This window comes from Pelophylax lessonae, assembly GCF_965119305.1.
Source record: "Pelophylax lessonae genome assembly, chromosome: 13".
NCBI lineage: Eukaryota > Metazoa > Chordata > Amphibia > Anura > Ranidae > Pelophylax > Pelophylax lessonae.
This window is the reverse complement of record NC_138780.1, coordinates 179,585,909-179,600,365: the sequence shown is the minus strand read 5'-3', so window position 1 is coordinate 179,600,365 and position 14,457 is coordinate 179,585,909. Positions and strand designations below refer to the sequence as shown.

At 49.0% G+C, this 14,457-nt stretch overlaps 1 protein-coding gene across 3 annotated transcripts in view; it reads right to left on the bottom strand.

Annotated features, from left to right (window-relative positions):
* TMEM63C (transmembrane protein 63C) overlaps positions 1-13,111 on the bottom strand; it is a 50,665-nt gene extending 37,554 nt beyond the window's left edge. Inside the window, exons 1-3 of one of the 3 annotated variants that reach the window (XM_082275633.1) lie at positions 13,003-13,111; positions 5,100-5,169; positions 1,750-1,927 (exon numbers count right to left, since the gene is read on the bottom strand). In XM_082275633.1, coding sequence (XP_082131759.1) covers positions 1,750-1,920 — 171 coding nt within the window. In that variant the 5' untranslated portion in view covers positions 1,921-1,927; positions 5,100-5,169; positions 13,003-13,111. The other 2 variants (XM_082275635.1, XM_082275634.1) reach the window with 2 other exon arrangements.
* Positions 13,112-14,457: the final 1,346 nt, after the last annotated feature.

Here is a 14,457-nt window from a genome sequence, read left to right as displayed (position 1 = left end):
GCACTGGCACTGGAGGATGCGCTAGTGTTGGAGGGTAAGCTGGCATTGAGGGTACACTGGTATTGTCGGGTACGCTAGGAGATAGTTTTTTTTTTTTAAGGTAACATGGATTGTAAGCGCCTGGGGCAAGGCAAGTAGTTTGCGCCCCCTTATCCCCCTAACTTACAGCAGAGCAGCCAGCCAATAGCCCAAATATAAGGCTGTTACATCAGGGTTATAGGCTGGCTGCAAAAAGGAGGTGATAGATAAAAAGAGGTAAGAGGGGGGGGTGTAAGAGGGAGATAGGGGGTGAGAGAGGGAGGATGAGAGAGAGAGAGAGAGAGAGAGAGGGGGGGTAGGAGAAGGGGGGGGGGAGTGTGAGAGAGAGAGAGGGGGGTAAGAGTGAGGGGGGTGAGAGAGAAGGGGGGGGGGTAAAAGAAAAAGGGTGAGGGGAAGTGTAAGAGAGAGGGGGGTAAGAGTGAGTAAAAGAGGGGGGGTGAGAGAGAGAGAGGGGGGATAAGAGGGGTAAAATGTGTCACCAGCAGCCAAATTACCAGTGAACTCCCAGCACAGACCTCATCATGGGCACCCCCCCCCCTATGCACCTGGGCATCACTCAGGTGTGTCCATTCAATAGGACAGCCCCACTCTCACCCCTGTCTCTGTTAATAGAATATAGCAGAGATAGGGCTACAATCACCTCCAGTAGAGATCAGCATGAAGTATCCCCACTCTGTAATCATTTTGTAGCCTCCATGCATCACATGCTGTCTGGAATAGGAATCCGCCCAGCTAAAATTTCCAGCCAATGGCGGCCCGTGCTGTCTATTATAAGTACCCACCCAACAGAAAACTTTCAGCCAATGGCAGCCCAACGCTCTGTGCCCTCCCAGCCTATAGCGGCAGGATAGGGATTTAACTCTCAGGGATCTGCAGTTGTTGTGCCTTGGACTTGTGGCCCAGCAGACCTCTAATGATTCAGACCAACAGTGAATGTGATGGCGACAAAACCCAAGCGCCTGGACGCAATTTCTAGTCGCAATGGCGACCTGGCGCCTGGGATTTGTCAAACTCTGCCCTAAAATACCAGCGTACCCTCCTATACCAGCATACTCTCTAATAATAGGAAAGCCTCTTACACTGTCATACCGATCTACACTATAGTATGGCAAATCATACAAGGACAACCCCCCCCCCTCCCCCCCAATAAAAAGATTTTAGACAACTATGGGCTTCCAACCTTGTGGTAACAGTTTGGAGAAGGCCCTATTTCCAGCATGACTGTGCCCGTGTACAAAGCCAGCTCCATAAAGACATTCTTTTGGCCAGTCTGGTGTGGCTCAAGTCTGAATGTCTGCACAGAGCTCTGACCGCAACCCTACTGAACACCTTTGGGGTAAATTGTAATGCTGATTGTGAGGCAGGTCTTCTCATCCAACATCAGTACCTGACCTCACAAATAGCCACAAAAATTCCACCAGAAACTCCAACTTTATGGCCACAAAGGGGGAACAATGCCATACCAATGGGCATGGACTTGGCATGGGATATTTAACAAGCTCATATAGGTGTGATGATCAGGGATACCCAAACGTTTGGCTATATGGTGTATATCAGCATGCCGACCAAATACAGTTATTACCAACATACTGAAAATATATCCTAATATACAAATACACCAGGATAGCAGCAGCCCTTGTAATGTCCCCCCATAGAACATTCTACCCACACCCTGGCCCCAGACTGGTCCCTCACACACAACCTGCATACCAGCCAGGCAAGAAAGTTGATGGCGAGAACGGTGGGGACTCCTCCAAACGGCAGACCCTGAAGCACTGTGCTGCGTGAATGAGCATTGTAACACTGGTCCGTTCCATTTCCTGGAGGCTCCTCCGTCACCAGGGGCTCTATGGAGGTGAAGATCTCAGAGAAGGCGTCCATATTGCCACTGTAAAACACACCATCTGATGTCATAGGGAGTACCAAGACCAGTAAAACACAGAAACATTTCAGGATTGCAAACCAGTGATTGGTTGTTATATGTTTTGGGCATTCTGAAACAATTCATGTCCGACTGGGGCATCTGTCCTACAACGTCTCTCCCTCATTCCTAACAAGGGAGTAAATAGGATGTGCTTGGTGTACTTAGGGGTGAAATCAGGTGAAACAATGGGTAGTCACACAGGGAAGGGTATACTATGGGTGTGGGGGTGAGGAGGTCACAGACAGCAGGGTACAATCTGGATGAGGAGGTCACAGAGGGCAGGATATGATCCAAGTGAGGGGTGAGGAAGTCAGAGGGCAGGGTATGCTACGGGTGAGGGATGAGTAGGTCACAAAGAGAAGGGTATAATATGGGTGTGGGGGTGAGGAGGTCACAGACAGCAGGGTACAATCTGGATGAGGAGGTCACAGAGGGCAGGATATGATCCAAGTGAGGGGTGAGGAAGTCAGAGGGCAGGGTATGATACGGGTGAGGGATGAGGAGGTCACAAAGAGAAGGGTATGATCCAGGTGAGGGAAGAGGAGGTCACGAAGGGAAGGGTATTGGCCAGGTGAGGTCACAGAAAACAAAAACATGATCAGGGTAAGGTGGTCACTCAGGGAAGCGTATGATCCATGCGAGGAGGTCACAGAAGAACGGTTATGTTGGGGTTAAGGAGGTCAATGTGGGAAGGGTATGATCCATACGAGGAGGTCACAGAAGAACGGGTATGTTGGGGTTAAGGAGGTCAATGTGGGAAGGGTATGATCCAGGTGAGGAGGTCACAGAGGAAAATGTATGAACTGGGTGGAGAGGGCACAAAGGGAAGGGTATGATCCATGCAAAGAGGTCACAGAAGAACGGGTATGTTGGGGTTAAGTAGGTCAACGTGAGAAGATAATGATCCAGGTGAGAAGGTCACAAAAAAAAAATATATGACCTAGGTAAAGAGTGTCACAAGGGGAAGGGTATGATCAGAATGAGGAGGTCACGTCAGAAAGGAAAGGGTATATTCTGGGTAAAGAGTTAAGGAGGTCACAGAGGGAAGGGTATCAGCCAGGTGAGGAGGTCACAGAGGGAAGGGTATCAGCCAGGTGAGGTGGTCACAGAGGGATAAATATGACCAGGGTGAGGGGGTCACACAGGAAAGGGTATGATTCACATGAGGAGGTCACAGAAGAACAGAAGAAAATATATGTTGGACTAAAAGAGGTCAACGTGGGAAGGGTATGAACCAGGTGAGGAGGTAGTAGAGGGGAGGGTATAATCAAAGTAAGGAGGTCACAAAGGAAAATGTATGACCTGGGTAAAGAGTGAAGAGGTCACAAAGGAAAGGGTATGATTTGGGTGAGGAGTTTGCAGATGGGAGGGCATGATCCAGATGTGGAGCAAGTAGGTTAAAAAGGGAAGAGTTTGAACTGGATGAGCAGGTCATAGAAGGAAATGTATGATCTAGATGAGGAGGTCACAGAAGGAAGGGTATGACCTGGATGAGGAGGTCACAGAGGGAAGGGTATGACCTGGATGAGGAGGTCACAGAGGGAAGGGTATGACCTGGATGAGGAGGTCACAGAGGGAAGGGTATGACCTGGGTGAGGAGGTCACAGAGGGAAGGGTATGACCTGAATCAGGAGGTCACAGAAGGAAGGGTATGACCTGGGTGAGGAGGTCACAGAGGGAAGGGTATGATTTCGGTGACGAGGTCACAGAGGGAAGGGTATGACCTGGATGAGGAGGTCACAGAGGGAAGGGTATGACCTGGATGAGGAGGTCACAGAGGGAAGGGTATGACCTGGATGAGGTCACAGAGGAAGGGTATGATTTCGGTGATGATGTCACAGAAGGAAGGGTATGACCTGGGTGAGGAGGTCACAGAGGGAAGGGTATGACCTGGATGAGGAGGTCACAGAGGGAAGGGTATGACCTGGAAGAGGAGGTCACAGAGGGAAGGGTATGACCTGGATGAGGAGGTCACAGAGGGAAGGGTATGACCTGGATGAGGAGGTCACAGAGGGAAGGGTATGATTTCGGTGATGAGGTCACAGAGGGAAGGGTATGACCTGGATGAGGAGGTCACAGAGGGAAGGGTATGACCTGGGTGAGGAGGTCACAGAGGGAAGGGTATGACCTGGATCAGGAGGTCACAGAAGGAAGGGTATGATTTCGGTGATGAGGTCACAGAGGGAAGGGTATGAGTCAGAGGAGGGGGAAGAATATGAACTGGATGAGGAGGTCACAGAGGAAAATGTATGATCTAGATGAGCAGGAAGGGTATGATCTAGGTATGGGGGGGGGAGGGGGGGTTGCTTCACAGAGGAAAGGGTGTAATCTGGGTGAGGAGGTCACAGAGGGAAGAGTATGATGCAGATGTAGATTTAGGAGGTCACAGAGAGAAGGGTAATATTGGGGTATGGGGGTCACAGAAGGAAGGGTATTATCTGCACGGGAGGCCATAAACAAAAAGGATATGATCGGGGTGGAGAGGTCACCCTAGCTTTGAGATGGGGGAGGGGTGAAGAGTTTACAGAAGGAAGAGTATGATCTATATGAGGGGTAAGGAAGCCACAGATGGAAGGGTATGATCCAGGTGTGGAGTGAGGAATTCACAGAGGAAAGGGTATAACCTGGATGACGGGTGCGGAGGTCACACCTTGATCCAGGTGAGGAGGTTACAGAGGGAAGGGTATTGTCTAAGTGAGGGGTGAGGAGTTCACAAAGAGAGGGGTATGATCTGGATGAGGAGTTCAGGAAGAGTGGGTTTCAGGTAAGGTAGACGGAGAGAAGGGCATGATCCAAGTGAGGGTGACACAGAGAGAAGGATATGACTTGGGTGAGTATGTCACAAAGAAAGGGGTCCATCAGGGTAGGGGGTGACAGAAGATAGGTTTTGATCTGGGTGAGAAGGTCATCCCAATCTAAAGGAGATGTAACTGACCTGATCTGAGTAGAAAGACGACAGAGCGCCCACTCATAGTAACCAATCAGGTGCTATTTGTTCTCTATCCTGTGAAGGTCTAACTATATAGGGAACCTGATTGGTTGTGGTAATCCACACTTACTGTACATTGCTCTTTGAGGCATCGGGTGTTTAGTAGTAGGCAGTGCTGTTCACCATTACAGTGCAGGATATCATTACCTGGTCGTGTTCAGCTGATCAGCTAGGTGGTCTCCTCATGACCTCTGAACTCAGAACTACCCACAATGCACTGTTATAGAAAAGGAAAAATAACTGTACATCAGATTACACCTCCATAACACACAGTACACCCCCACTACACCACACAGTTTACCACTCTAAGCCCCAATGTATATGACATACTACACCCCCCTACTACAAAACTACAACTACAACATACTACATACTACAAACTACAACTACAAAACCTACTACACCATCCAGTATAACCCTAATCTAACACTACACTGGAACTACACCCCAAGCTACACCCCAACATACACTACATCCTATATTACAACACCCCCCTACCTTCCCACTACATGGCTGCTACACCCACCGCACCAATACACCACCGCACCAATACTACAGCCCACCGCACCAATACACCACCGCACCAATACTACAGCCCACCGCACCAATACACCACCGCACCAATACTACAGCCCACTGCACCAATACACCACCGCACCAATACACCACCGCACCAATACTACAGCCCACCGCACCAATACACCACCGCACCAATACTACAGCCCACCGCACCAATACAACACCGCACCAATACACCACCGCACCAATACACCACCGCACCAATACTACAGCCCACCACACCAATACACCACCGCACCAATACTACAGCCCACCGCACCAATACACCACCGCACCAATACTACAGCCCACCACACCAATACACCACCGCACCAATACCCCACCGCACCAATACTACAGCCCACCGCACCAATACACCACCGCACCAATACTACAGTCCACCACACCAATACACCACCGCACCAATACTACAGCCCACTGCACCAATACACCACCGCACCAATACACCACCGCACCAATACTACAGCCCACCGCACCAATACACCACCGCACCAATACTACAGCCCACCGCACCAATACACCACCGCACCAATACTACAGCCCACCGCACCAATACCCCACCGCACCAATACTACAGCCCACTGCACCAATACACAACCGCACCAATACCCCACCGCACCAATACTACAGCCCACTGCACCAATACAGAACCGCACCAATACACCACCGCACCAATACTACAGCCCACCGCACCAATACACCACCGCACCAATACTACAGCCCACCACACCAATACACCACCGCACCAATACTACAGCCCACCGCACCAATACACCACCGCACCAATACTACAGCCCACTGCACCAATACACCCCCGCACCAATACTACAGCCCACCGCACCAATACACCACCGCACCAATACTACAGTCCACCACACCAATACACCACCGCACCAATACTACAGCCCACTGCACCAATACACCACCGCACCAATACACCACCGCACCAATACTACAGCCCACCGCACCAATACACCACCGCACCAATACTACAGCCCACCGCACCAATACACCACCGCACCAATACTACAGCCCACCGCACCAATACCCCACCGCACCAATACTACAGCCCACTGCACCAATACACAACCGCACCAATACACCACCGCACCAATACTACAGCCCACTGCACCAATACACAACCGCACCAATACACCACCGCACCAATACTACAGCCCACCGCACCAATACACCACCGCACCAATACTACAGCCCACCACACCAATACACCACCGCACCAATACTACAGCCCACCGCACCAATACACCACCGCACCAATACTACAGCCCACTGCACCAATACACCCCCGCACCAATACTACAGCCCACCGCACCAATACACCACCGCACCAATACTACAGCCCACCACACCAATACACCACCGCACCAATACTACAGTCCACCACACCAATACACCACCGCACCAATACTACAGCCCACTGCACCAATACACCACCGCACCAATATTACAGCCCACCACACACGTAAAACATCCCACCACACCAATACTACATCCTACATTACAACACCACACTACGTTCCCACTACATGGCTACTATCAATACCAATACTACAACCCTCCTCACCAATACTACAGCCCACTGCACACGAAAAACATCCCACCACACCAATACTACACCCCACCACTTCTAAAACTCCAAACTACATGACTACTTTACGCCACCACACCAATACTATGCCCACTAATACTACTATTACAGCATCCCAATACACTAATTCTATTGCCAACTACACCAATACTACAGACCAGCACAATATTACAGACCACCAATGCTATACCCTACCACTACTTCACCTCATACTGCACGGTTACTACACCCCACCACTAATACACCCCACACTGCACCACACCAATACTATGGACCACCACACCAATACTACACCCCACCAAATTAATACTACACCACCAACTACACAGCTACTACATCCCACACTGCATGGCTACTACACTTCACCATACCAATACTATAACCCATCAATACTACACCCCAACACAGCAATACTACAGAAAATCACACCAGAATTAAGGACCACCACACCAATATTACAGACCACCATTACTACACCACAAATGACATGGCTACCACACCCCTACACTACTACACTGAAAACGACATGGCTACTACACCTCACCACACCAATACTATAGCCTACTAATGCTGCACCCAAACACACCAATACTATAGAAAATCACATGAATATTACGGACCACCACACCAGTACTACAGTACACACTACACGGCTACTACACCCCACCACTACTGCACTCCACACTGCATGGTTACTACACTCCCCAACTACCACACCCCATGCTACATGGCTACTACACTCCACCACTACCGCAACCAACACTGCACAGCTACTACACGGCTACTACACCCCACCACTACCACACCCCACACTGCACAGCTACTACACTCCACAACTACCGCACCCAACACTGCACAGCTACTACATGGCTACTACACCCCACCACTACCACACCCCACACTGCACAGCTACTACACTCCACCATTACCGCACCCAACACTGCACAGCTACTACACGGCTACTACACCCCACCACTACCACACCCCACACTGCACAGCTACGACATACCAATACTACTGCGCCCCACACTGCACAGCTACTACACCTCAACACTACTTCACCCCACAATGCACGGCTACTACACACCACCACTACCACACCTCAACAATTCTTCACCCCACACTGCACGGCTACTACACACCACTACTACTGCGCCCTACACTGCACAGCAACTACACCCCAAAACAACTTCACCCCACACTGCACTCCACCATTACTGCATCCCACACTGTACAGCTACGACACACCACCACTACTGCACCCCACACTACACAGCTACTACACCCCAACATTAAATCACCCCACACTGCACGGCAACTACACTCCACCACTACTGCATCCCACACTGCACAGCTACGACACACCAATACATCTGCACCCCACACTGCACAGCTACTACATACCACCACTACTGCACAGCTACTACACCCCAACACTACTTTACCCCACACTGCACCCCACACTGTATGGCTACTACACACCACCACTAATGCACCCCACACTGCACAGCTACTACACCCCACAGTGCACAGCTACTACACCCCACACTGCACAGCTACTACACCAACAATGCATGGCTACTACACACCACCACTACTGCACAGCTACTACACCCCAACACTACTTCACTCCACACTGGACGGCTACTACACATCACCACTACTGCAACCCCACACTGCACCGCTACTACACCCCATCACTACTGCACCCCACACTGCACAGCTATTACACACCACTACTACTGCACCCCACACTGCACGGCTACTACACCCCACCACTACTGCACAGCTACCACACCCCAACACTACTTCCCCCCCACACTGCACGGCTACTACACACCACCACTACTGCACCCCACACTGAACAGCTACTACACCCCACCACTATTGCAAGGCTACCACACCCCAACACTACTTCCCTCCCACACTGCACGGCTACTACACACCACCACTACTGCACCTTACACTGCACAGCTACCACACTTCACCGCTACTGCACCCCACATTGCACGGCTACTACACACCACCATTACTGCACAGCTACTACACCCCAACCCTACTTCCCCCCACACTGCATGGCTACTACACACCACCACTACTGCACCCCACACTGCACGGCTACTACACCCCACCATTATTGCACAGCTACTACACCCCAACACTACTTCACTCCACACTGCACCGCTACTACACACCACCACTACTGCACCCCACACTGCACGGCTACTATAACCCCAACATTACTGCACCCCACATTGCATGGCTACTACACACCACCATTACTGCACCCCACACTGCACAGCTACTACACCCCAACACTACTACACCCCACACTGCACTCCACACTGCACGGCTACTACACCCCACCACTACTGCACAGCTACTACACCCCAACACTACTTTAACCCAAACTGCACGGCTACTATACATCACCACTACCGCACCCCACACTGCACAGCTACTACACTCCACCACTACTGCACCCCACATTGCACAGCTACTACACACCACCATTACGGCACCCCCCCCCCCACACACTGCACGGTTACTACACTCCTTCACTACTGCACCCCACACTGCATGGCTACTACACATCACCACTACTGCACAGCTACTACACCCCAACACTACTTCACCCCACACTGCACAGCTACTACACACCACCACTACTGCACCCCACACTGTACCACTACTACACTCCACCACTACTACACCCCACACTGAACAGCTACAACACACCACCACTACTGCACCCCACCACTACTGCATCCCACACTGTACTGCTACTACAATCCACCACTACTGCATCCCACACTGTACTGCTACTACACTCCACAACCACAGCACCCCACACTGCACAGCTGCTACATACCATCACTACTGCACAGCTACTACACACCACAACTACTGCACCCCATACTGCACAGCTGCTACATACCACCACTACTGCAAAGCTACTACACCTCAACACTACTTTACCCCACACTGTACGGCTACTACCCTCCACTACTATTGCACACCAACAGTACTTCACCCCACACTGCACAGCTACTACACCCCATGCTACATGACTACTACACAGCTACTACACCCCATCACTACTGAAACCTACACTGCACGGCAACTACAACCCACCACTACTACACCCCATCACTACATGGCTACTACACTTCACCACACCAATACAAGAGTTCACTAATACTACACCCCACCACACCAATACTACAGACCACCAATACTTTGAGCCATCACACCAATACTGCACCTCACTAATACTACACCCCAACACACCAATACTACTATTACAGCACCCCAATACACTAATACTATTGACAACGCCACCAATACTACAAACCATCACTACTACATCCTACCACACCAATATTACAGACCACCAATGCTATACCCTACCAATACTTTACCCCATACTGCACGGATACTACACCCCACCATTAATACACCCCACACTGCTTGCTACTACACTGCACCACACCAATACTATGGACCACCACACCAATACTACACCCCACCAAATTAATACTACACCACAAACTACACAGCTACTACATCCCACACTGCATTGCTACTACACCGCACCGCACCGCACCAATACTATAGACCACTAATAATGCACAGTAATACTACGGACCACCACACCAATAGTACACCCCACCAAATAAATACTACGCCACAATCTACATGGCTACCACACCCCCAACACTACTACACTCAAAACTACATGGCTACTACACCTCACCACACCAATATTATAGCCCACTAATGCTGCACCCCAACACACCAATACTATAGACAATCACACCAATACTATAGACAATCACACCAATACTATAGACAATCACACCAATACTATAGACAACCACACCAATACTATAGACAACCACACCAATACTATAGACAACCACACCAATACTATAGACAACCACACCGATACTATAGACAATCACACCAATACTATAGACAATCCCACCAATACTATAGACAATCACACCAATACTATAGACAACCACACCGATACTATAGACAACCACACCAATACTATAGACAACCACACCAATACTATAGACAACCACACCGATACTATAGACAACCACACCAATACTATAGACAACCACACCAATACTATAGACAACCACACCGATACTATAGACAATCACACCAATTCTATAGACAATCACACCAATACTATAGACAATCACACCAATACTATAGACAATCACACCGATACTATAGACAATCACACCAATATTATAGACAATCACACCGATACTATAGACAATCACACCAATACTATAGACAATCACACCAGTACTATAGACAATCACACCAATACTATAGACAATCACACCAATACTATAGACAATCCCACCAATACTAGACAATCACACCGATACTATAGACAAACACACCAATACTATAGACAATCACACCAATACTATAGACAACCACACCAGTACTAAAGACAATCACACCGATACTATAGACAAACACACCAGTACTATAGACAACCACACCAGTACTATAGACAATCACACCAGTACTATAGACGATTCACACCGATACTATAGACAAACACACCAATACTATAGACAACCACACCAATACTATAGACAATCACACCAATACTATAGACAAACACACCAATACTATAGACAATCACACCAGTACTATAGACAACCACACCAATACTATAGACAACCACACCAATACTAGACAATCACACCAATACTATAGACAAACACACCAATACTATAGACAAACACACCAATACTATAGACAATCACACCAATACTATAGACAATCACACCAATACTATAGACAATCACACCAATACTATAGACAATCACACTGATACTATAGACAATCACACTGATACTATAGACAATCACACTGATACTATAGACAATCACACCAATACTATAGACAATCACACCAATACTATAGACAAACACACCAATACTATAGACAATCACACCAATACTATAGACAATCACACCAGCACTATAGACAATCACACCAATACTATAGACAATCACACCAATACTATAGACAATCACACCAATACTATAGACAATCACACCGATACTATAGACAATCACACCGATACTATAGACAATCACACCAATACTATAGACAATCACACCAGTACTATAGACAATCACACCAGTACTATAGACAATCCCACCAGTACTATAGACAATCACACCAATACTATAGACAATCACATCAGTACTATAGACAATCACACCAGTACTATAGCCCACTAATGCTGCACCACACCAATACTATAGATGGACCACCAATACTACCCACCACCACACCAGTACTGCAGTACAGTACACACTACACAACTACTACACCCCAAAACTACTGAAACCCACCACTACATGGCTACTATACTTCACCACACCAATACAAGAGCCCACTGATACTACACCCCAACACACCAATACTACACCCCAACACACCAATACTACACCCCACCACACCAATATCACACCCCACCACACCAATACTACACCCCACCACACCAATACTACACCCCACCACACCAATACTACACCCCACCACACCAATACTACAGACCACCAATACTTTGACCCATCACACCAATACTACACCCTACTATAGCAATATTACCCCCCCCCCCCCCCCCATAACTCCCGTATGACAGCCTGCCTCCATGTACGGGGTCCCATCATAGTGTTACATTGTATCTCCTCTCCCGGATTTCGGGTCACACTCCTCCCTGTAGATAAACAAAGCACACCCGGATCTTGGAGTGTCACAATCTGTCCGGTATGAAATGGGATCCCCGGTATAGAAGGGATCCCCCGATCTCACCTGTCGGGCCGCAGCATCCTCTGCACACACATCACCCGAATCGGGCACCGCCTCCTGACATCAGCATTGTACGGCCATGGGGGCGGAGCTGTGCCCGTATCTTCTCCGGTACCACTGGCACTGGGCGGGGAGGGGGTGTGCCCATTACCCTGACCCCTTGTTCAACCGCCGGCCCGCTACGGGTGACTTACCGGCCATGAATCTATATGAGCAAATGGCTATGCAGTCCCGGTCACCTACCGTCCTTATATCTACTAATATAGGGCCACCCATACCAGTCACCTACCTTCCCTATATCTACTAATATAGGGCCACCCATACCGGTCACTTACCGTCCTCATATCTACTAATATAGGGCCACCCATACCGGTCACCTACCTTCCCCATATCTACTAATATAGGGCCACCCATACCGGTCACTTACCGTCCTCATATCTACTAATATAGGGCAACCCATACCGGTCACCTACCGTCCTCATATCTACTAATATAGGGCCACCGATAGCGGTCACCTACCGTCTTCATATCTACTAATATAGGGCCACCCATACCGGTCACTTACCGTCCTCATATCTACTAATATAGGGCCACCCATACCGGTCACTTACCGTCCTCATATCTACTAATATAGGGCCACTGATACCGGTCACCTACCGTCCTTATATCTACTAATATAGGGCCACTGATACCAATCACCTACCGTCCTCATATCTACTAATATAGGGCCACCCATACCGGTCACTTACCGTCCTCATATCTACTAATATAGGGCCACTGATACCGGTCACCTACCGTCCTTATATCTACTAATATAGGGCCACTGATACCAATCACCTACCGTCCTCATATCTACTAATATAGGGCCACCCATACCGGTCACTTACCGTCCTCATAGCTACTAATATAGGGCCACTGATACCAATCACCTACCGTCCTCATATCTACTAATATAGGGCCACCCATACCGGTCACCTACCGTCCTTATATCTACTAATATAGGGCCACCCATACCGGTCACCTACCGTCCTCATATCTACTAATATAGGGACACCCATACCGGTCACTTACCGTCCTCATAGCTACTAATATAGGGCAACCCATACCGGTCACCTACCGTCCTCATATCTACTAATATAGGGCCACCCATACCGGTCACTTACCGTCCTCATATCTACTAATATAGGGCCACCCATACCGGTCACTTACCGTCCTCATAGCTACTAATGTAGGGCCACCCATACCGGTCACCTACCGTCCTCATATCTACTAATATAGGGCCACCCATACCAGTCACCTACCTTCCCTATATCTACTAATATAGGGCCACCCATACCGGTCACCTACCTTCCCCATATCTACTAATATAGGGCCACCCATACCGGTCACTTACCGTCCTCATATCTACTAATATAGGGCAACCCATACCGGTCACCTACCGTCCTCATATCTACTAAT